General features: G+C 42.0%; 1 protein-coding gene across 4 annotated transcripts in view; it reads left to right on the top strand.

The window, feature by feature from the left end:
* The window catches only part of LOC149450909 (coagulation factor XIII B chain-like), a 168,708-nt gene that overhangs the window by 9,854 nt on the left and 133,121 nt on the right, over nucleotides 1-25,733 (top strand). For all 4 annotated transcript variants that reach the window (XM_089691274.1, XM_089691273.1, XM_089691276.1 and 1 more), the window contains exons 2-3: nucleotides 8,756-8,938; nucleotides 18,496-18,601. In XM_089691274.1, coding sequence (XP_089547400.1) covers nucleotides 8,756-8,938; nucleotides 18,496-18,601 — 289 coding nt within the window. The remainder of the gene's footprint in view (nucleotides 1-8,755; nucleotides 8,939-18,495; nucleotides 18,602-25,733) is intronic.

Below are 25,733 nucleotides of genomic sequence, written 5' to 3'. Positions count from 1 at the left end.
AACTATGTAGTGCAAGGGCCTGCTTAATTTGATACAATTGAAAATATCGTTTAGGTTTGACCTGATAGTATATGGTTTTTGGTCAATCTAAAGCAAAATTCTCAAGAACATTGTATAATGTATGACCAGCCTTTACTCCAGCAACGAGCCAACCTCCAGCCACCACTCCTGAAAGCACTGCCTAAAGCTGGACATACACTATACAATTTTCTTACAATTTCTACCCAATTTCCTTTAGATTTACCTTCAACTATGTAGTGCAAGGGCCTGCTTAATTGGATACAATTGAAAATGTTGTATGGGTTTGACCTCATATTATATGTTTTTTGGTAAATCTAAAGCAAAATTCTCAAGAAAATTGTATAATGTATGGCCAGCCTTATACTGCTTAAGACTGAACTTAGGCTGGCCATACACTATACAATTTTCTAACAGTTTTCTGCCCAATTTCCTTTGAATTTACCTTCCACTATGTAGTGCAAGGGCCTGTCTAATTAGATCAAATTGAAAGTGTTGTTAGGTTTGACCTCATATTATATGGTTTTTTGTAAATCTAAAAATTGTATAATGTATGGCTAGCCTTAAACCCCTACTGCTTTACCTTTCATTTACTTCCCAGATTTTTATTGTCTGTGTCTTTGCTGGAAGGATTTGCCCTCTACATTTCTCCTAGTCACCATTTAGTAATTGTCATTGGAACAGGAGGTGAGGGTCACATCTTTCAATGATGACACGTTTCAATGATAACTGTCTAAGAAAAGATTTACCCTCATTTTTGAGTGATTTTTACAAACTTCCTGTTGTGAACTAGAAGCAGGGCCGCAGATATATTTTTGTTTTTTTGCGGGGGTTCAGCTCACAGCTGAGCTGCATTTGTACCACCCCTCAGTAGTAGTGCCTATCAAATGTGGTGCAGTGGTGCAGGTTTATAGTGTTTAAAACAGGCGATGAAGAGATATTAATGCCTCCTCACAGATGCATAAACATAAACAAAAAAGACAGAGAGCTAACACCTTGTCTGAGCAAATGAACTACATTAAAACGGTTGTAAACTACATAGCTGATCAGACATATGGAACACATAACATACATGGAATTCAAGTGTAAGGATGGCCATACAGTATACAATTTTCTGTCCAATTTCTGCCCAATTTCCTTTAGATTTACCTTCAACTATGTAGTGCAAGAGCCTGCCTAATTGGATACAATTGAAAGTGTTGTTAGGTTTGATCTCATATTATATGGTTTTTGGTAAATCTAAACCAAAAATCTCAAGAAAATTGTATCATGTATGGCCAGCCTAAGGCTCACCATACACAGTTCATTTTTTTTTTTCTGATCAGCCAGTGGGCTGATCAAAAACACCAAACATATTTCCCCGTCCACAAAGGCAAGGTGGATGAAGAAATCCTCCCCACTCTGTTATTGTACTCTGCCATACATGGATAGAAATTCAGCAGGGACTGGCCATATTTTGACCTATGTATGCGCAGGGAGATTGTACAGAAGTCAATCTGCCAATCGGATTTTCCCTGCTTTATCAGTGATGCAGGCTATAGCCGGCAATGCTGATCAGTGTATTTTGATGGCCTGGGGAGTCTATTCAATCTCAGAATCCAAAGGCTCAACAGGGAGAATTCCACCATCCACACACACTCAAATCAGGTCAATTTGTTTTCTGGTCAACCGTTGACTCATCTATGACCAATTTAACAGTGTGACTCCTCTGCTCTCAGAATACACTGATTAGCAGCATGAATATGTGGATGAGGGAATTGGCTCTTATTTTTTCTTTTAACCTTCATTAAAACCAGCAACTGCTGGGACAATAAACATCTTGGTCAGGTCTATGTACAGCATACGGTATTGAGTGCAGGGGTCAGGAGTAAGTAAAAATCAAAACAACATATGGTGGGCAGCAGTCAGGATGAGCACCACATTCACGTCAAAGTACTCCTTTACATCACACTCCCCAGCTTTCCCCCCTTATAACTCTGACTCCAAAGTCCCATTTTACATCAGTGTCCTCTATGCCTTTGCACAGTATTGTCAAGCCTACATGTAAAAAGCTTACAAGGGAGAACAGTTCAGTAATCTAATCACATCATAGCCCAATGATAAGGCCAGTGAATCATATTCCAATTTGCAGACAGGGGATTTAGAGTTCAATGAGCAGGCAGATGACACAAGAAATTGCAACAGTAAAGAACTGTGTCATCCTGCAGTCTATAAAATGTGCCAGTGTCCCGAGACCAGTGTACCCAGCACAGCCACACCAGTCTCAGTATTACCAGATCAGTGTAAGTTAGTAACAGTGTTCTGATCACTTCACTAGCCCACCAGTCCCAAAGTCTCCAGATCAATGTAAGCTATCCAGAGTGTCCTTGATCGCTAGTGACAGACTAGATCAGTGTAAGCCAGCAACAGTGTTTCTGATTGCTGCCACACCAGTCCCAGTGCCATCAGACCAGTGCAGCCAGCAACAGTGTTTCTGATTGCTGCCACACCAGTCCCAGTGCCATCAGACCAGTGCAGCCAGCAACAGTGTTTCTGATTGCTGCCACACCAGTCCCAGTGCCATCAGACCAGTGCAGCCAGCAACAGTGTTTCTGATTGCTGCCACACCAGTCCCAGTGCCATCAGACCAGTGCAGCCAGCAACAGTGTTTCTGATTGCTGCCACACCAGTCCCAGTGTCATCAGACCAGTGCAGCCAGCAACAGTGTTCCTGAAAAATAACTGCGCTAGTCCCAGTGTCACCAGAACAGTGGAAGCCAGCAACAGTTTTCCTGATCACAGCCATACTAGTTCCAATGTCACCAGACCAGTGTAGTCAGTATCAGTGTTCCCAACTGCCACCATGCCAGAACAGTGTTGCCAGATTGTCACTGCCAAACAATTTCTAATGTCACAAGACCAGTGTACCTAGCAACAGTGTTCCTAGTTGCTAAGCACACCAGTCCCAGTGTCACCATACCAATGTAAATAAATCACAGTGCCTTTGATCACTAGCCACACCAGTAAAGAGTAACGAGACCAGTGCAGCCAGCAAAAGTGTTCTTGATCATTTGGTACACCAATCATAGTGGCAGCAGATCAGTATAAACCAGCAACAGTGTTTATGATCGCCACCACACAAGTCCCAGTGTCTTCATACAAGTGCAGCCAGCACAGTGTCCCTGATCATTAGCTATACCAGTCACAGACCAGTATAAACTAGTAACTAGCCACGCCAGCTACAATGTCACCAGATCAATGTAAGCCACCAACAGTGTTCATGATTGCTGCCACACCAGTCCCAGATTCACCAGATCATTGCAACCAGAAACAGTGTTCCTGATCACTGGCTGCACTAGTCCCAGTGTCACCAGAACAGTGGAAGTCAGCAACAGTGTTCCTGATCGCAATCATACCAGTGTCAATGTCACCAGACAAGTGTAGCCAGCAACAATGTTCTTGATCATGGGGCCCTGTATAGCCTGTACAGTGAATAGCACTGCTTTTGTGGTGCCCTAATGCAGGGTTAAAGCATGTCCGAGGAGGTCATATAAAGAGCGATCCAAATGCTGACTGCTTAGCCCTTCACTTTTAAAAATTAGTTTTTACATTTTTTTTTTTTACATTTTTTAACTCCCCTAGTAGGGGGCTTTTGGTGAAATACAAACCTCTGATGACAGAGAAAGGGACTGAGGACATAGATTCATCAGTCCCTTTCTCTGCAGTCTCAGCTGCACTGGGCAGTAAATGAATGAGAAGCTCTTTCAGGCATCTTGTTCATTCACAAACTGAAGCATATTAAACATAGTTTACTATGCTTCAGGGATGAATAGACACATGAAAGGAAGGGGCTGGTATGTTAAAAATGACATATTTAACAGCTTCCCCTGCTCTCCAACCTGAAATAATCCCCTGTGTGCCCACATCATCTGAAAGGCGCAGAGGAGAGGGGGGAAGCTGGCAGTGCTGTGTGGGAGGGGGCACACAGGAAGGCCCAACAGCAGATGAAAGGGGGCACAGATTCAAGAACCTATCCCCCTGCAGTGCAGTCAGAGGGAGAAAGAGTAGTAGGAGCTGACAGCGCTGCAGGGGGATCCACAAGTCTCACAAGTGTCAGCAATAAGGCAATATAGCCAGCCCTCCTGCAGGTACTTGGGCCCCCCTTTTGAACTAATGGGGCCTGGTATAGGAGGGCCAGCTGTACTGCCTTCTCAGCAGCTCTGTGTGTCACCAGATCAGTGTAAGCTAGCAATAGTGTTCCTTATCACTGCCAAACCAGTCCCACTGTTACCATACCAGTGTAATCAATCCACAATGTCCTTGATCGCTAGCCAAACCAGTACAGTGTTACTAGATCAGTGTAAGCCAGAAACCATGTTCCTGACCACTTCCACACCAGTCCCATAGTCACCAGACTAGTGGAAGCCAGCAACAGTGTTCTTAATTGCCAACACACCAGTCCCAGTGTCACAAAATCAGTGTTGTCAGCAACAGTGTTCCTGATCTCTTGTGAGATGGGGAAACAGCTTTCATTGTTTGAACACTGACTGAAGTAAATTAAAAACGTTCTGACTGACATTCTGCAGTTTAGCCACAAGATGTCGCTGTTTTGTTCTAACACAGCCTCAGACTGCATAGAAATTTCTTTACTCATGAAGGGGTGGGGTTATTACACTAGGAGAGAAAGCAGTCATGCTTGAGAGAGAAGGGGGGCTGTGTGATCGGAGAATCCGTTGCCATCCAGCTGTGAAGACTGCCCTCCATAATCAGAAATCCCATTGAGTGAAGTTGATGGTGTTCAAGACGCTAATCCTGTCCAAAGAGGGGAAGATTTGCTGCCAGGAAGCTGATGGGGACAGAGGAGCAAAGCAACATACATTGCTGATAACATCGCATGATTAGCGGAGAGACTTTTGTTCTGTACAGTCATCAGCGGCTGCAATACAGACCCGGGTCGGTAAGAATTGTGCACGCACCTCCTTTCAGTGTTGGCGCCTATAAGACTGAGTTCAGGCCTATAGTTAGTTAGGGTCTCTGTTTGTGTCAGGCCACAAGTGTTATTACTGATCATTGGAAGGACTCCACAACTTAAAGTGACATTTCACATTGGAGAACTGATAAAATCCTACAAACTCAAGCCAGACTGGCATTTTGCTCAGAAGGAATACTCAGGCACGTGCTACAGGACCAGTTATGGGAGGGAGAATACTGTAGATTTGTGTAAGATTGTAAGCTGTTGTGCTGCACCGCAGGCTAGCCCATACCGTACACTCATACACTGATTCCTGCTCTTTTAGGGTAATAACAGGTAAGGTGTGGCAGCTTAGTTGTGCCCGCCAGTAGGTAAATTACTAAACTCTCTACCTTCATCCATCAGAAGGCGCCATGCTGTGCAGCACAAGGGTCTCAGCCTTTGGGCTGGGTGTATGTAAATATATTGTATATTCCAGCATTTGGGGTTGTGTTTATTTGCCACATCTAAGTAAAATTCTGTTGTGGCAAAAGCTGGTGTTGGGATTGCTTTCCTCGTACGTGACTTCACTGTATTCTGGGGAGCCCACCCCGGTACACGGCTTACACTCCAGACACACCAATGGCAGTGTTCCCAGACCAGTGTGGCCAGTGATAGTGTTCTAGATCACTAGCTACACTGCTCTCAGTGACACCAAAGCAGTGGAAACAGTGTTCCTGACACCGGTGTCAGTGTAACCAGCCCAACAATGCCAATTTCACCAGAGTCAGAGCAGTCAGCAACAGTGTCCCCAGTTGCCACCATACAGTGTAACTATAGCCAGTACAGTCAGTAACAGTATCCATGATCACTAGCCTGACCAGTGCCAGTGTTGCTAGACCAGTAAAGCCAGGGTGAGTGTTCCTGATTGCCACTACACCAGTGCAGTGTCACCAAACAAGTGCAACCAGCAACAGTGTTCTGCCTCCCACCTGAACTAACCCTGGCCTGTTTATCAACCATCATTTTTGCCTTCCGCCTGGACTGATCATTTTTCTGCATAATGACAAGGTCTCTGCCTGCTGCCTGAACTGCCTGCTGCCTTGGCTTATAGGAGCAGGGACTGCTACAAGTGAAGCAACACTAAGCTATAACCCCTGACCATTTGTACAGAGGCAGGCATTACAGTACAATGTTTATGATACAGTAACCGCTTCCCGTACACCCTATAGCAGAAATACTGCTACAGGGCAGCATGGGTGCGCAAAATCACATATATATACGTGCTTTTGCATTTCTGGGTAGGGGGCGCACAAGCCACTTGCGCGCCCTACCTGCACCGCCATTTACGGCCACAGCTGTCAATCACCAGGCCCCAACCGGTAATTACTCGCTAGTGCCCCGCGATTACTGACGATCACCGCTGGGGTGGAGGACTGTTTTGTTTACTAACAGTCCTCCTCCCTGTCAGCTCAGGCAAACACAGCACAGCCATCCAGAGCCCTGTGATTACAGTGAAACACACCGCCCCCTAGTAAAACACTCCCAGCACATAGATAACCCTTTTGATCGCCCCTCATGTTAATCCCTTCCTACCCTGTGCCATTAGTACAGTGTCAGTGCTTTTTTTTAGCACTGATCACTGTATTGGTGTCACTGGGGATGTCAGTGACACCAAGTCAGCTCCCCGCAGTGTCAGAATGTTCACCGCAATCCCGCTATAAGTTGCTGATCGCCGCCATTACTAGTAAAAATGAAAAAAAAAAATCCCAGTATATATTCTGCCATTTGTAAACACTATAACTTTCACGTAAACCAAATAATTTACAAGTATTAGGATTTTCTTTAGCAAAGATATGTCGCAGAATACATTGTGACGTACATTTATGAGGAAATTTGATTTTTACATTTTTTTACTGGACATGTTTAATAGCAAAAAAAGTCAAAAATATTGTTTATTTCTCACAATTATCGCTTTTTTTATAATGCATAAAATTAAAAAACGCATAGGCAATCAAATAACACTGAAAGAAAGCTCAATTCGTGGGGAAAAAAAGGACGTACATTTCATTTGGGTGCAGCGTTGCATGACCGCGCAATTGTCAAAGTAACGCAGCGCCATAATGCAAAAAATGGCCCGGTCAGGAAGGGGGGTAAATCCTCAGTAGGGCGAGTGGTTAAATTTGTCATACACAAGTCCCACACATGGGGTATCCCCATACTCGAATTGCAGAGTTTGTTTTGGGGTGTAGTTTTTAAGTATAACTACGCTGTGTGTTGGAAATAAATTGACAAATTTGTGTAAACAAATACAATATCGTTTTTATTCTCAAAAATATGTGGCAAAAAATTAAATCTTCAAAAGACTCACTAAGCCTCTTAGAAAACACCTTTGGGTATTTCCAAAACGTGGTAATTTCATGCATGTTTCTGCTGTCCTGGCACTTCACGTTCTCCAAAATTGGGATAGGTAGTCAAGAAAGATGTGTCATTTTTAAAGGTATTCCTCCACATCATAGCCTATGATTGAGTCGCTGGTCACATGATGAAACGCATCAGAGGGGGCGGCCACATGACGTCATCATGCCCAGAAGTGTGAGTTCAGCCATCTCAGACATCTCTCCAGGGATATGCATCAAGCAATATGATTGTTTGGAGTGAATCTTAAAAAAGGGATCTATCTCCTGCACTGGATGTTACAAGTGCACTGTTCTTGGGAGTGTTTTTAATTTCTTTTATACACCATGAGATCTTTTTTGCTTTATTTTTCAAATTGATTTGTTTGGAGTCTGCAGTCTTAAAGTGATAATTACCTGTTACAAGCTGATCGGAGGAATATTGCCAGTTATTATCGCCAGAGTGTTGGGAAAGTGTGTTTGACCTTACCTTTGTGTGGGTCAAGTCCCGAGGTAAGCTGCAGCATTGACAGGTGATGGTTCACTGTGGTGGAGAACATCAGCAAGTGTTTATGGAGCATGAATGATATATGCTTGTCACAAAGCACTGTTCTTTTTGAAGAAAGCAATTTGCAGAAGAGATTTTGGGACTTTAGTGACTTTCGAGTTTGATTACAAAAATTATCATTTGTCATATATGCATATTGCAGTCTCACTATGCCTCTTAAAAATAGTTTTTGGTGTTTGAGTTTCAAAATGTGGTAACTTGAGAGTGTTTGTACTGCCCTGGTGCTCCAGGGCCTCCAAAAATATGATAGCTAGTGTAGAGAGGTGCCAGCTATATCATTATGTCATTCTGGGACATTTACAGATGAGACTAGTCAGTCCTCCCCCCTCCCCCTAGTGGCCAGTACTGGGACTGCTATATCACTTTCTGTTAGCAAAGTGGATTGGGTTTCTGACTGCAGAGGATCTTGGGACCTGTAGTCCTATAGCCAATGCATCTTGTACTCCTGAGTGCTGATTGAACTACAACTACCAGAGAGCTGGCAAACGAGGAGGATGCTGGGAAAGCAGATATATTCTACAGCAAGAGAATGTCTCTCTCTCTCGGCTCGGAATTCAGAGCTGAACACAGTGGCCTTGTGTTCTCCTCTAGAGACAGATTGCTGGCCTACTGCTGCAGGACTGTCATTGTCCAGTCTTCACACACATTAACTGGGTGAAGATTAACTGCCACCTTCTGTCTAAAAAAAAATTATATACAGTAAATTAATTTGGTTACACTGTTGCATAGCTAAGTAATTGTCAGTAAAAATGACCTAAACAGGAAGGTGGTTTAACATGCCGGATTTCAAGTGGTAAAAGAAACAGTAACTGTATTTTTTTTATTCTAATTTTTTTATTTCTAGGTAGTTGCAAAATTCCACCAAGAATGGAACTTGCGGAGTTGATAGAGGACCTCAAACAAGAAACATTTCCCATGGGTTTCGTAGTAAATTATGCTTGCCGCCCTGGATATTCACGCTATGGATCTCTTAAAATGATCTGCTCAGAAGGCAAATGGCAACGGTTTTCAGGAGGGGAATGCAAAAGTAAGCATAATGATTTGTATGTGGCATAACAATAGATGAAAATGCTTTTATTCTTATCCTAGTGCAATACATGAATAGAATACAGATAATTAAAGTTACTAAGTATACACAAAATAAAAAAAGGTTTGTCCATTCAGCCTTATATCACAATCTTTTGGGATGGAGCACATTTATATGCATAGTTCAAAGAAACTGAGTTAAATTGGAGTTCCACCAAAAAAAAATAAAAAAAATCAGCAGCTACAAAAACTGTAGCTGCTGACTTTTAAAATACAGCCACTTACATGTCTCTCAGCCCAGTGGTGTCTTCACCACCGTTGGTTTCACCGGGCGTCTTCTCTCCCTGGCACCAGCATCTTCAGTGTGGGCACCCGGCTATGACAGCTTGTGGCTTCACAACCGGGTGCCCATTGTGCATGCGTGAGAAGCACTGCACTTTGTGAATGGCCCCGTAGTCTTCTGGGACCTGACAAGGAAGGAGGGGGAGAGGACAACTTCCGCTTCCGATCACCTAGGCGATCGAAGCAGAAGTGGGAGCGGGTCCCTGTCAAATTCTTAATGTGGAGCGGGGGACAAATCCTTAAAGTGGAACTTCCCCTTTTGGGTAGAGCTCCGCTTTAAGGCTTTTTGTATGCTTGCTAATATACAGTATATGTGCTTAGGTGGCAATTTTGTATATTTAAAATTAAGATTTTGTCTAATAAATATGTATATTAGTAAGTTAGTAAGTCTTATTTAGTTTCTTGTTGTTTGTAAACTTTGTTTTATACAGCTCCAATAATCTCTAATTTACTGTTCCTAAATTCATTCTAGTCTTTCTGATGAGATTAAAGACATCCTTGCAATAATACAGTATCATTCACAACAATTACCTTGTACCACATTGCTTTCCATAACAAAGACACGATTTGAGAAGGCACACAGTAAACTGTCAGCATACCCAGTCTAAAGGTGGCCATAGACTGTTCGAATCTCTTTCAGCAGGGACCAGCCGAGATTCGATCCATCTATGGACAGGCTGATTGTACCAAAGTCGATTCATTGATCAACTTGGATATAACCAGTATGTTGGATTTATAGCATGCAATTACTGCTAGTGGCTATAACCTAGCAATAATCATTATGTTCTCCCAGCATGGACAGCTCCCAGAATGCACAGAGAACACAATAGCTCCGCGGGAGAGATTCACACATCAACAGTGATGGTGTTGATGGGAGAATCAAGTGATTTTCACTCCTGCAACACATGGTTGCAGGAAAGGAAATCACATTATCTATGACCTGTCAATGTTTTCAGTTTTGGGTAGATGCTTTGCTTTTAGGTTACCTTCCAGAAAATACATAGTATGGATCTCTGCTGCAATAGCCATATTTCTAGCTGGGAAATCTCATCACTGGTTTCTCTGCCCACATACTGTATATATTACTTTAGGGGCTTATTGCAAATATTGCAATCACTGTGTCAAAGAATATTTTTTTAACCTTGACCATAAAGATTTGTGCTCTTTACAAAATCTTTTTTAACAGCCATTTTTAATTTGAACATACTGTAAACATATGGAGAAGAGAGGCTCTGGACTGATGGAGCTGGTCTTGGGGTAAATGTCACTGTTTGACACATTAAGGACCAAAGGCTACTCTAAGAAGGAGGGGAACATTTGTGAGCTCTTCTCTTGTAATGATAAAGACATAAAATTAGAGAAAATAACTTGTACAGTTCATTGTAGGTAGAGAGGGGCCAAGGGAGGAAGAGGCAAGATTGAAATATGCGACTGTATCACTTACCTCTGAAGTTGCTGATGTTTAACATTCCCTGATCTTGGTGGTAATGACCCACTAGACAGTACCATACTCTCTGGCACACAAGGTTGAAAGAAGGGTTTTATTTCCCAGCAGAGTAAGACAGCAACAGCAATACCAATATATATTGAAAATAGAGATGACAAACAGTGCACACAAAAAAACAAGCTACAAACAAGATATTTACATAATCATGTATGTATAATACGTCCCAACAACCTGGTTCAAGGGAAACGTTTAGACTTCCTGTGCCCTAACTTAAGGGGCTGTCCTAAATATGGAAGATACACACAGAGGCTATAAAGTTCCATCTTATCCCTTTCCCACTGGGCAGTGGTAAAGAGCTGTTGGCAGCCTGCATTGTGTCCCACAGTCTATGTTGGAGCAGAATAAACAAAATTTTATAATCCCTTACTGGGATTTATTTATTTGGAAAGGGAAATTATCTTAAGAACAAACCCTTATCCCTCCCCAAGCATGATTTTCCTGGGACTTTTAGTTCCACACAGTATTTACTGATCCTGGACTGCCCACCCCTGCAGCCCCCTGATTTAACAGTCAGGCCTTCCCCTACTCCCAGGCTGAGTCTGCAGCCAATCACTGTGTCCTCAGCTGACAATGCTGTGCAGCATTTCAGCCACTGCTACAGTGAATAATGGTCATTCTCTCATCTACCTGCAGCAACGCAGTGTTCCTGCTCTTTCTCCCGTGGCCCAGCCAATCCCCTGGCCAAGTGTAATTGTGGCTGAGGAGAGAGGAATGACAGCACTGTGGGTGGGCCTGTCAGCGCTCGGGGTCATGTGGCTGCAGCACAGACAGGCACTGCTGGAAGAGCTACATAATACCCCCACCAAAAGGTTTTTGTTCTTCAAAGAGGCAAAATGGGCACAGAAGATACAATATAACAAAATTAGCAAAAAAAAGTTTATATTCACAACTAGGCACATTTGACCCATGAGATGAAGCTAATGTTATGACATTTCCTTGTAAAAGGAGCAAACATGGGGAGCTATCACTAAGGTATGCCAGGAGGCAGTCTAGGGTCTTGTTCCACCAAAGTCATGATAGACAGCATCTGTATCTTTGGGAATCTTAGGTCTGTGGATACAGCCTCCTCCTAACTGTGGCCCAGAGAGATGCATGCCAGTCTTTTTGAAGGGAGCAATGATCTTTTGGCTCTCTGCTCCTTTGTCTCAGGTGGAACTTCTTCTGAGGACTCTTCATCAGATTTAGAGGCTGGTAGAAGGATTTCTACTTCCTCCCTCAAATGTTTTAATGGAAGACTTCTCCTGTGTTTCTTCCTCTTCAGTCTGAGGAATGAATTCAGGGGCATCAGGCTTAAGAGTCCCTGAATACGTACAGTGAGGAGCAGAAGTATTTGAACACCCTGCGATTTTGCAAGTTCTCCCACTTGGAAATCATGGAGGGGTCTGAAATTCACATTGTAGGTGCATTCCCACTCTGAGAGACAGAATTAAAAAAAAAAAATTCAGGAAATCACATTGTATGATTTTTAAAGAATATATTTGTCTTGCACTGCTGAACATACTGTAAGTATTTGAACACCTGAGAAAATCAGTGTTAATATTTGGTACAGAAGCCTTTGTTTGCAATTACAGAGGTCAAACGTTTGCTATAGTTCTTGACCAGGTTTGCACACACTGTAACAGGGATTTTGGCCCACTCCTCCACGCAGTCTCCTATAGATCTGTCAGGTTTCAGGGCTGTCGCTGAGCAACACGGAGTTTCAGCTCCCTCCAAAGATGTTCTATTGGATTTAGATCTGTAGACTGGCTAGGCCACTCCAGAACCTTGATATGCTTCTTACGGAGCCACTCTTTGTTATCCTCGCTGTGTGCTTCAGGTCGTTGTCATGTTGGAAGACCCAGCCACGACCCATCTTCAATGCTCTGACTAAGCGAAGGAGGTTGTTGCTCAAAATCTCACAATAAATGGCCCCATTCATCCTCTCCTTAATACAGTGCAGTCGTCCTGTCCCCTTTGTAGAAAAGCACCCCCAAAGCATGATGTTACCACTCCCATGCTTCACAGTAGGGATGGTGTTCTTGGGATGCAACTCATCCTTCTTTTTCCTCCAAACACGACGAGTGAAGTTTAGACCAAAAAGTTCTACTTTGGTCTCATCTGACCACATGACTTTCTCCCATGCCTCCTCTGGATCATCCAGATGGTCATTGGCAAACCAGACGGGCCTGGACATGTGATGACTTGAGCAGGGGAACCTTCCGTGCAATGCATGATTTGAAACCATGACGGCGTAGTGTTCTTCCGACAGTGACCTTTGAAACTGTTGTCCCAGCTCTCTTCATGTCATTGACCAGCTCCTCCCTTGTAGTTCTGGGCTGATTCCTCACCTTTCTTATCATCAGTGATACTCCACGAGGTTAGATCTTGCATGGAGCCCCAGTCCGAGGGAGACTGACAGTAGTCTTTAACCTCTTCCATTTTCTAACAATTGCTCCAACAGTTGATCTATTTTCACCAAGCTGCTTGGCAATTGCCCCCGTAGCCCTTTCCAGCCTTGTGGAGGTCCACAATTTTGTCTCTGCTGTCTTTTGACAGCTCTTTGGTCTTGCCCATGGTAGTAGTTGGCGTCTGACTGACTGTGGGGTGGACAGGTGTCTTTAAAGAGCTCAGACAGGTGCTACTAAGTTAGATTAATGAGTGGAGTAGAGGTGGACTTTTTAAAGGAACAGTAACAGGTCTTTGAGAGCCAGAATTCTTGCTGTTTCTTATGTGTTCAAATACTTACGTTCAGCAGTGCAAGACAAATAAATTCTTTAAAAATCATACAATGTGATTTCCTGAATTTTTTTTTTAATTCTGTCTCTCAGAGTGGGAATGCACCACAGTGTGAATTTAAGACCCCCTACATGATTTCTAAGTGGGAGAACTTGCAAAATCGCAGTGTGTTCAAATATTTCTGTGCCTCACTGTATCTCTGACAAGGGTGGTCAGAGTGGCATCCATAGCCTTAGATGGCCACAACCTATAAATACAGACAACCTCTTCCTCACTGTTATGCTCTTCTTTGACAGGTGAAGAAGCCTGTGTTCAGGTTACCAATCCTTGCCGATAATGCTTTAGTAGAAGGTGGTTTAGCCCACTGGGGCATCTGAACAGTTTCACTCAGGGGGTAAAAGATGATTTTGGTGCCAGTTGATAATAGGGGTGGCATCTACGCTGGTCACCTTGCTTATGTTTTCCAAGGATGCTCAGACTCCTCAGCAGTACCAAATTTTCCAGCTCCTGAATTCTAACTCTTACTGTAGTTCAAAAATTGCCCTTGTTCTCTTGACCTCAGATGTCCAATACAGCCTATTTGTAAGCAGTCTTCCAATTTTTTCTGACCTGACTATGTATCCTCTGTGGAATGGATACCCAGATTCCTCAGCAGTACCAGATCTCCCAGTTCTAAGTCCTGAACTCTAACTCTGACCAATACAGCCAGGACCTTTTTGTTAGCAGTCCTCAAGTTCATTTTGATCTGATTCCTTATCCCTGGGATGTGACAAGACATCTGGTCTTCTGAGGCGCTGAAAGCTAAGCCCAAAGGCAGTCAGATCTTTCTCCCAAACAAGAGCATGTATGGGGAGTAACCATTGGCATCATTCTAAGTACTAAGTGCTCCAATGCTGTTTCTTTTCTGCTGTCAAGAAGTGTACAGTTTTATCTTTTGAGATGTGGGTCCCCTTGAGGGTGATAGGTCTGGACTTATGAATGCCCAAAAGTTTTGCAGTTTCCTGATGAGTCAGCTTCCAAAGTCTTTGCTCTTATCAGAGTGAATTCTTTGAGGTAGCCCATAGTGAACAAGGAATTTCTTCACCAGGGCCTTGGCTACTGTTGATGCTCTTTGTTTTTATTGTTGGGAAAGCTTGGTTATAGTGGGTGAAGCGGATGCACATCAACTCCGTAGGTACTTGACTTTGGAGATGACCCAGTGGGGCAGCTCTGGAGGGTAATGTTTTCCTCTAAATGCAGCATAAACAATAGTGGAAGCATCTTTTACCCTTTACCCTCTTGCAGGGCCAATACAGCCTTTTTGTCTATTACATGAAAGTCCTGTCTGGTCCTAAGTGTCCATTGTCATTGAGCAAAATGGCTAGCATGGTTTCCCTACGCTTCCCTGGAAAAAAACTGTTTCCATTTTTTTTTTGGGATCTCGCAAGGGGCTTCCTTAGTAGACTGCTTCATCACACAACTGTGAACTGAGTGAGTGTAGGACAAAACAGGTACATTGGTGAAGCTCCTCCTCAACTGGAGAATAGCCATCTCACATAGGCCAGTCCTCAGAATCCCGAGACATCTACTTCATATTTGCTTCTCAGCAATTCTTTGAGGTACCATGTTTGGAGAATCCTTCCATAAATCTTTGGTAAGCAGCAGATCCAAAGGAATTACTTTAGCTCAGTCACATTGTGAGGCCTTGGCCAAAAGGTGACAGCTTCCAATTTCTTGATATCAATGGCCACTTCTTCAGCATAAATGATATGCCTAAGATAAGAGATAATTGCTTAAAAGAATTGTCACTTTTCAAGACGCAGCATCAATTCCTCATTAGTGATTGTCTGAACACCCCTTGTTCGGTTTGCGATAGGACTTTTGAACCTAAAGAAAGTTCTACCGCGAACATCAAACATAATGCAAGTCTGTGGGACTCGAACTTGTAAATTCAAAAGTGCACATATATGTTCCGTCATTTTGCATTGCTTAAAGTAAAAAAAAAAAATTAAAAATTCCCATAAATATCATGTCTGTTGGTTCCCCGTAAACTACCTGCTAAGTTGCACATCTGTCCTGCTGCAGCAGGACTAACATTTAAAAGTAATTGACATTTTTATAAAAAAATAAATAAAACAGCATGGGCCCCCCCCCAATGTATACAGACCCTTTAGCTCTAATTTTAAATCTTTTCTCCTATGATTTGTTTAAACTTGTTTTTTTGGCATAATTATTTCATATTTTATTTATGTAGGACAGGGGCAAAGCAATTTTAGTGCTCCTAAGGATGCATTAGCAGTATTATATTACAGCTATATTCTCATGCAGTCATAGTCAAAAATACAAAAAGCTGTCTACCAGTCATAGGGAACTTCTCCTGTTAGAAGAGATTGATTAAAAAGAGCTATTTCTGGTCCAACAACTATACCTTGAAGTTCTCTTAGAACTCTGGGATGAATACCATCAGGGTCCATTGCTTTTTTTAAGATTTACCTGAGCCAGTTCCTCTGCTACCTCTGTCTACAGAAATCCTAAAAATGAACTGTCATTGCAAAAACCAATATGATTCCCCAACTTATTATTGATAGTACAATTTATTTCTGAGAAGACTGAGCAGAATTAATTGTTTAAGTGGTTTGCTACATCCAGGCTTCCTTCAACATAAGTTTTGTGCCCAGTTTTACTTTTAATTATCCTATAGTATTTTTTCTTTCTGTCACTAATGTAGCTAAAAAAGGTTTTATTTCCTTTCTTAATAGATTGAGCAATTTCCTCCTCTTTCTGTGCTTTGGCAGCAGTGATAATGTGTTTGGCTTCCTTAGTCTATTTTTATACTCTTCTCTTCCAGCTACACCTCTTGTTTCCTTGAATCTTCTATATGCTGATTTTTTTTTCTCCTGTACTATTCTACTTATCTCTTTAGTGAACTACATTGTTTTTTCTTCCTTTTATTCTCACTAACTTGCCTGACATATATTCTAGTTGACTCCAGGGTGGCAGACCTTAACAATGTCCACTGATTATTTACACCTACAGTTGCAAGAAAAAGTATGTGAACCCCTTGGGATTACGTGGAGTTTTGCATGAATTGGGTATAAAATGTGCTCTGAACGTCATCTAAGTCACAACAATAGAAGAACACAGTCTGCTGAACATAATACTACAGAAGCATTAGATGTTGCCATGGTTTAATTGCACATAACATGTAAACATTCACAGTGCAGGGAGGAAAAAGTATGTGAGGCCCTAGTTTAATGACTTCTCCCAGAGCTAATTGGAGCCAGGAGTGAGCCAACCTTGACTCCAATCAGTGTGATGATATTGGATGTGTTGCTGACAGCTGTCCTGCCCTTAAAAAACACACACCTGTTTTGGGTTTACTGGTTTCAAGAAGCATTGTCTGATGTGAACCATGCCTCGCAGAAAAGAGCTCTCAGAAGACCTACGATCAAGAATTGTTGACTTGCATGAAGCTGGAAAGGGTTACAAAAGTATCTCCAAAAGCCTTGATGTTCATGTGTCCACGGTAAGACAGACTGTCTACAAATGGAGAAAGTTTAGCACTGTTGCTACTCTCCCTAAGCGTGGTCGCCCTGTAAAAATGACTGCAAGAGCTCAGCGCAGAATGCTGCATGAGGTAAAGAAGAATCCCAGAGTGTCAGCTAAAGACCTACAGAAATCTCTGGCACATGCTAACATTTTTGTTGACACATCTACAATAAGGAAAACATTAAACAAGAATGGAGTACGTGGGAGGACACCACGGAGGAAGCCATTGCTGTCCAAAAATAATATTGCAGCACGTTTGAAGTTTGCAAAAGAGCACCTGGATGTTCCACAGCACTACTAGCAAAATATGCTGTGGACAGATGAAACCAAGATTGAGTTGTTTGGGAAGAACACACAACACTATGTGTGGAGAAAAAAAAGGCACAGCACACCAACATCAAAACTTCATCCCCACTGTAAAACATGGTGGAGGGAGCATCATGATTTGGGGCTGCTTTGCTGCCTCAGGGCTTGGACGGATTGTTGTCATTGATGGGAAAATGAATTCCAGAGTTTATCAAGACATTTTGCAGGAAAACGTACGACCATCTGTCCGCCAACTGAAGCTCCGCAGAGGATGGGTGACGCAACAGGACAATGACCCAAAGCATACAAGTAATTCAACAAAACAATGGCTGCAACAGCACAGAATACGCCTTCTGGAGTGACCCAGTCAGAGTCCTGACCTCAACCCAAATGAAATGCTGTGGCATGACCTTAAAAGAGCGATTCACACCAGACATCCCAAGAGTATTGCTACACTGAAACAGTTTTGTGAAGAGGAGTGGTCCAAAATGACTCCAGATCGTTGTGCAGGTCTGATCTGCAACTACAGGAAACGTTTGGTTGAGGTTATTGCTGCCAAAGGAGGGTCAACCAGTTATTAAGTCCAAAGGTTCACATACTTTTTCCTCCCTGCACTGTGAATGTTTACATGTTATGTGCAATTAAACCATGGCAACATCTAATGTTCAGTAGTATTATGTTCAGCAGACTGTGTTCTTCTATTGTTGTGACTTAGATGACGTTCAGAGCACATTTTATGCCCAATTCATGCAAAACTCCACGTAATCCCAAGGGGTTCACATACTTTTTTTTGCTACTGTACCTTTCAATTAATTTTGATCATGATCAATGGGTTGCCGAGTCCATGTAAATGCTTCCCTGGTTTGAGGTTGAGGGCCACATCAAAGGACTCCAAGAGCCACTTGTTGCCCACGGGCCGCAGTTTGAGTACTCCTGCACTAGAGCATGCAGAAGTGAGAAGGGCCACAAGGTGCTGACTACATATAGTGACCTCCACAGAGTTTAATCTGGCACTGGGAACAGACAAAGAAATACACAAAACACAGAATCAAATCCATATTATATTTAATATTATACTATGTATCTTAACTGCATAGAAGCACAATAAGTTTGCTGTATATAACAATATATTTTATGCCAATATTTTATGTTGCTAACAGAAAGACGCTGTGGTCACCCCGGGGACATTCAGTTTGGGACATTTGAGCTTAAAAGTGAAAATGAATTTGTATTTGGAGCTATAGTGGAGTACTCCTGTGAACCAGGGTGAGTACAGCAGATATATCTATAAAATGGTTATTGTGAACATAACGTATAGAATTGGAGTGCAGTCTGATAGTTATGTAGCTCTATCCCAGAAGGAGCTGCTAGATGGTGAAGTGACAAACCAATAACTGACTACGTACATAATCATACACATGTGTAACATGATAATATATACAAATAACCAATCAGAAATGAATTACTGTGGAGCCAAATAATATGTGTTAATATATTAACCCCCTAAAGGGACATATATGACCCCCATTACAGTAGTAATATATTGCATTGTGTGTTATAAATCGCTGGAGGTTCCTCCCAATACGATCACCAACACCCACACCTCCAGGTTGGCTAGCCAGAAGGACTGATGTATAATTTCCCATAAATTCCCCAAACGATAGTTGAAGGGATTCAAATAGATAATCCTGGCTTTCTATGCCATGATACTAAAAAAAAACACAACAGTAATAACGATCTAAGTGTAGTATTTAATATGCCAAGAATAATAACAAACTCAATGCACTCACATGATAAGGTGCCTAAGAAGCCGGCACCAGCATGTATTGCCTGTATATTTTAGATCAAAGATGGCCAACGTGCGTTCCAAGCCTCTGCCTTGGCTGGGCATGACATCACCGGAGCCCTGATATGATGGTATCACGCTTTCTTCGACGTATGTTTCGCCTGGTGATGTCTTCAGGAAGACGCCACCAGACAAAACGTACATCGAAGAAAGCGTGATACCGTCATACCCGGGCTCCGATGACGGATTTCTGTTTTCATTATGATTTAAGAAGGAGCCAAACAACTATATGATAAAAAATAGCTTCATATGAGCACTATCCTTAAATAAATTACAGTTTTTGGCATGATCAGTCATATTTTAAATTTTAATGGCAAAATGCCACAATTTCTGCTAGGGTATGCAAACTTTTGAGCACAACTGTATATACAGGTGAAACTCGAAAAATTAGAATATCGTGCAAAAGTTAATTTATTTCAGTAATGCAACTTAAAAGGTGAAACTAATATATGAGATAGACTCATTACAAGCAAAGCAAGATAGTTCAAACTGCGATTTGTCATAATTGTGATGATTATGGCTTACAGCTCATGAAAACCCCAAATCCACAATCTCAGAAAATTAGAATATTACATGCAATCAATAAAACAAGAATTGTAAATAGAACAATATCGGACCTCTGAAAAGTATAAGCATGCATATGTACTCAGTACTTGGTTTGGGCCCCTTTTGCAGCAATTACTGCCTTAATGCTGCGTGTCATGGACGCTATCAGCCTGTGGCACTGCTGAGGTGTTATGGAAGACCAGGATGCTTCAATAGTGGCCTTCAGCTCTTCTGCATTGTTCGGTCTCATTTCTCTCATCTTTCTCTTGGCAATGCCCCATAGATTCTCTATGGGCTTCAGGTCAGGCGAGTTTGCTGGCCAATCAAGCACAGTAATCCCACGGTCATTGAACCAGGTTTTGGTGCTTTTGGCAGTGTGGGCAGGCGCCAAGTCCTGCTGGAAAATGAAGTCAGCATCCCCATAAAGCTCAAGCATGAAGTGCTCCAAGATCTTCTGTTAGATGGCTGCGTTGACCCTGGACTTAATGAAGCACAGTGGACCAACATCAGCAGATGACATGGCTCCCCAAATCAACACAGACTGTGGAAACTTCACACTGGACTTCAAGCATCTTGCAGTGTGTACCTCTCCATTCTTCTTCTGAGTCCTTGGTTTCCAAATGAGATGCAAAAGTTGCTCTCATCCGAAAAGAGGACTTTGGACCACTGAGCAACAGACCAGTTCTGTTTTTTTTAGCCCAGGTAAGTTGCTTCTGATGTTGTTTGTTCAGGAGCAGCTTGAAAAGAGGAATACGACATTTGTCCAGGATCCGTCTGTGTGTGATGGCTCTTGATGCACTGACTCCAGCCTTAGTCCACTCCTTGTGAAAGTCCCTAACACTTTTGAATGGCCTTTTCCTGACAATCCTCTCCAGGCTGCGGTCATCCCTGCTGCTTGTGCAATTTTTTCTTCCACACTTTTCTCTTCCACATAACTTTCTATTAATGTGCTTTGATACAGCACTTTGGGAACATCCAACTTCTTTTGCAATTACCTTTTGAGGCTTTCCCTCCTTATGGAGGGTGTCAATGATGGTTTTCTGCACAACTGTCAGGTCAGCAGTCTTTCCCATGATTGTGATTCCTACTGAACCAGACTGAGAGACCATTTAAAGGCTCAGAAACCTTTTGCAGGTGTTATGGCTTAATTAGCTGATTAGAGTGGGACACTTTGAGCCTAGAATATTGCACATTTTCACAATATTCTAATTTTCTGAAATTGTGGATTTGGGGTTTTCATGAGCTGTAAGCCATAATCATCACAATTATGACAAATCGCAGCTTGAACTATCTTGCTTTGCATGTAATGAGTCTATCTCATATATTAGTTTCACCTTTTAAGTTGCATTACTGAAATAAATTAACTTTTGCACAATATTCTAATTTTTCGAGCTTCACCTGTATATATATATATGTATATATATATATATATATGTATTGTGGCAGTGTGGTGATCTGTCACAATATAAAAAGGATATTTCACCTGGGATTCTCAACAAGGCAGGTTGAGGGGCTCCAGGATAGTTGTTTGATGCAGAGGAAAGTGGCTTTTCACTTTTCTCATTTGTTTGTAAAGTCCATTTTGGGACCTGGAGCCTGGAGATTTCAAAGTGATTTTGGAGGGATGAAATCTCCACTCCTGGGACCAGGTTTTGGGAATGGCCAGGAGACTGATTGGTCATGTGTGCATGGCTCTCTTCTAGAGTCAGGACCAGGGTTCTGGGCTCCACCCCAGCAGACAAGAGGTCATTGCCCTGGAGTCAGGAGGGCTCCACCTAGGAGAGGTGGAAGCCAGAGCAGCAAGGGGCTGCTCGCTGTGTGCAAAAAGACATTTTTTGGAAAGAGGCTGTGTGCATTCAAGGAGTCCAACGCTGTGTGCTGGGACTAGCCAGTGGTCTGGGAGACCCATATAAATAGAGATACTGCTAACCAGCAGGGCTGATAAAGAGAGACCATTGTATTGATGGTGGATACCCCTGCGTTGGAAACCTGTTATATGGAACTTTCTGTTAAATAAAATTGGGCAAAAGCAGCCCTTAAAAAAGAAGCGAGTAATGTGTTCTTAAAAAGCTCTACCCTTGGTGCTAGTTCCCACAATATATATATATTTTTATATTCTCTTCTTTATTGTCTGAGTGTCAGTCCTGATGAAGGGGGAGTGCTTAGCCCTCAAAACACATTGGATTTTGTTGCAGCATAAAATCTTTTATGGACAGTAGGAACCATCTTTTAAATTTTTTTAGCAAATTTCTCCCAGGGTCCAGCAGGACACCATGGTTGTCAGTGAGCAGCCTCCAGTCCTATCTTTCTGCAGAAATCAATGGGGCGCTTCCGCTTCTCATGGCTGCAGATACAGACAATTTCTGTCCCTTGATGTCACAAATTTGCTTGAGACAGAGAGCACAGCAAGAGTTTTGCTACTAGAATTAAGTTACTATAGACGTAAAATTGGCTAGCAGCAGGTCATTTTAACCACTTCCAGTCTGGACACTTTTACCCCCTTCCTGACCAGGGCAATTTTCAGCTTTCAGCACTATCACACTTTGAATGACAATTGCGCGGTCAAGCAAAACTGTACCCATATGAATTTTTTACCATTTTTTGAGACAGATAAACTTTATTTTGGCAGTATTTATTCACCGCTGGGATTTACATTTTTTTTGCTATGTAAATGAAAATGTCCAAAAATTTTGAAAAAAAGTGTTTTTCTTATAAAATTTTGCAAATAAATAATATTTCATCACAAATCTTGGCCAAAATTTATTCCGTTATCTTTTTAGTAAAAAAAAAAAAATAAGCCAAATTAGTTTATAACCAAAAATTATAATTTTTAAACATTTTTTTTTACATTTTTATTTTTTTTATATTATTCTTTATTTATTTTTTTTTTTTACATGCTGTCACCCTAGCAGTACAATGTCACCATGGTGACACTGTACTACTTTTGGGGGGTGATGAAGATTTTTTTTATTTTTTTTACACTGATTGCTTTTACACCCATATAGGATGTAAAAGCAATCATTTCTCTTTCTCTCTGTCTGCATTCTTGCAGCCACTGAGAACTACTGTGTGAGCTGTGATTAGTCACAGCTTGTCACATGGTACAAGGCTGTTGTGAATAGCCTTGTACCATGTGACCTCTGTGATCATTCACAGATTTCACACGTAGTAAGCAATGATGTCAGAAGTGACATCTTGCTTACTACTTTGCATGTGATCACTGATTGGCCAATCAATGATCACATGATCGGGACCTCATACAGAGGACCCGTCCGATGATCGGTGTTTCACTGTGTGGGCACCGGATCGCGGTGCTGCGCGCTCCCAGGGAGCACGCACAAGCAGGGTGCGGGGAGGCCGTTTATAAACGGCCACCCGACCCTGCAGTGCCACCGTCCGGCCGTTTATATAGAACGGCCGGTCAGGAAGTGGTTAATAAGGGATAATATGCCTTACCAGTATATGGATAACTTTCTTTCTACCATGGGGATAGATGAGGTAGGTTAATATAAGTGATGGTTTAGATGCAAACTAGACATGTGCAGAATGAAAAAGTTTGTTTCATTTGGTTTCTAATGGGTCCGTTAACTTAAAAATTTTGTTTTGTTGCATTCATTAAACTCAGATGATTTGTTTTCGTAATTCGTTTCATTTAACGTTTGTTTTCATTTTGATTATTGTTTTTGAATGGATTTGAATTCTCAGAAGTATTTGAATTTGAATCAAATCGAAAATATAGAATCAATCCAAATTCATTGTGAAGAATAGCTGGTTGTTAAGGAGGCAGCATCCTAACAATCATGACTCTGCTGTCAGCGGGATTTGGACCACAAATCTCTTGCTGCAAACCCATGATAGCATTGGACCAAATCTTGTCGCTTGTTGCTGTAAAACAAATATACACTGTGTATGATCTACAAACATGGATGGAATTTAATTAATACTGTAAGAAATTATCCTGTGTTGGGTTTGTTCAAGCAAGTGGTGAGTGCTTATCTGCAATGTGGTCAACCATCTGGGGCCATGATCAGGCATCAGTCAGTCAACTGGGGTCAGTCCTTATTTGTTGTACACTGCTGCTAAGTCTCCCAATATTTCCTCTGCTGCTGGTCCTATAACTTCCTTGAGTCTTGCAAAATTTATATTAACCCTTCTCTGCTACAGAGAAACTACTGTATATACTGTAATGTGAAGTAAAACATCAACCCATAAACAAAATAAATCAATAATAGTAAATCACCAGCATCCCTGCTAAAACCCCCCCAGAGTGTATAGAAAAGGTGAATAAAAGATTCCCCTATACAACACCACTAGTCTAAATATTAACTGCTTATAAAAAGTGCAAAACAATCCTTATCTAAGTCAGGTGAACACATAATCACATATCCCAAACAGATGAACAAGCAAACACGTGAAAACACGTTTTGAAGTCCAGATAAATGTGCAGAAAAAAATGTCCAAGTCTTAATTGTAAGATATACTGTATACAGTTGCAAGACAAAGTATGTGAACCCCTTGGGATTACGTGGAGTTTTGCATGAATTTGGCATAAAATGTGCTCTGAACGTCATCTAAGTCACAACAATAGAAGAACACAGTCTGCTGAACATAATACTACACAAACATTAGATGTTGCCATGGTTTAATTGCACATAACATGTAAACATTCACAGTGCAGGGAGGAAAAAGTATGTGAGGCCCTAGCTTAATGCTTCTCCCAGAGCTAATTGGAGCCAGGAGTGAGCCAACCTTGACTCCAATCAGTGTGATGATATTGGATGTGTTGCTGACAGCTGTCCTGCCCTTAAAAAACACACACCTGTTTTTGGTTTTCTGGTTTCAAGAAGCACTGTATGATGTGAACCATGCCTCGCAGAAAAGAGCTCTCAGAAGACCTACAATCAAGAATTGTTGACTTGCATACAGCTGAAAAGGGTTACAAAAGTATCTCCAAAAGCCTTGATGTTCATGTGTCCACGGTAAGACAGACTGTCTACAAATGGAGAAAGTTTAGCACTGTTGCTACTCTCCCTAGGCGTGGTCGTCCTGTAAAAATGACTGCAAGAGCACAGTGCAGAATGCTGCATGAGGTAAAGAAGAATCCCAGAGTGTCAGCTAAAGACCTACAGAAATCTCTGGCACATGCTAACATTTTTGTTGACACATCTACAATAAGGAAAACATTAAACAAGAATGGAGTACATGGGAGGACACCACGGAGGAAGCCATTGCTGTCCAAAAAGAATATTGCAGCACGTTTGAAGTTTGCAAAAGAGCACCTGGATGTTCCACAGCACTCCTGGCAAAATATACTGTGGACAGATGAAACCAAGATTGAGTTGTTTGGGAAGAACACACAACACTATGTGTGGAGAAAAAAAGGCACAGCACACCAACATCAAAACCTCATCCCCACTGTAAAACATGGCGGAGGGAGCATCATGGTTTGGGGCTGCTTTGCTGCCTCAGGGCCTGGACAGATTGTTTTCATTGATGGGAAAATGAATTCCAGAGTTTATCAAGACATTTTGCAGGAAAATGTACAACCATCTGTCCGCAAACTGAAGCTCCGCAGAGGATGGGTGATGCAACAGGACAATGACCCAAAGCATACAAGTAATTCAACAAAACAATGGCTGCAACAGCACAGAATACACCTTCTGGAGTGGCCCAGTCAGAGTCCTGATCTCAACCCGATTGAAATGCTGTGGCATGACCTTAAGAGAGCGATTCACACCAGACATCCCAAGAATATTGCTACACTGAAACAGTTTTGTGAAGAGGAGTGGTCCAAAATTACTCCAGATCGTTGTGCAGATCTGATCTGCAACTACGGAAAACGTTTGGTTGAGGTTATTGCTGCCAAAGGAGGGTCAACCAGTTATTAAGTCCAAAGGTTCACATACTTTTTCCTCCCTGCACTGTGAATGTTTACATGTTATGTGCAATTAAACCATGGCAACATCTAATGTTTGTGTAGTATTATGTTCAGCAGACTGTGTTCTT

This window comes from Staurois parvus, unplaced genomic scaffold (genome assembly GCF_062004578.1).
Source record: "Staurois parvus isolate SC_StPar_1 unplaced genomic scaffold, SC_StPar_1.0 ptg000560l, whole genome shotgun sequence".
NCBI classification, from domain to species: domain Eukaryota; kingdom Metazoa; phylum Chordata; class Amphibia; order Anura; family Ranidae; genus Staurois; species Staurois parvus.
Note: the sequence above shows the minus strand (reverse complement) of the source record. Positions and strands in the feature narration are given on the sequence as shown.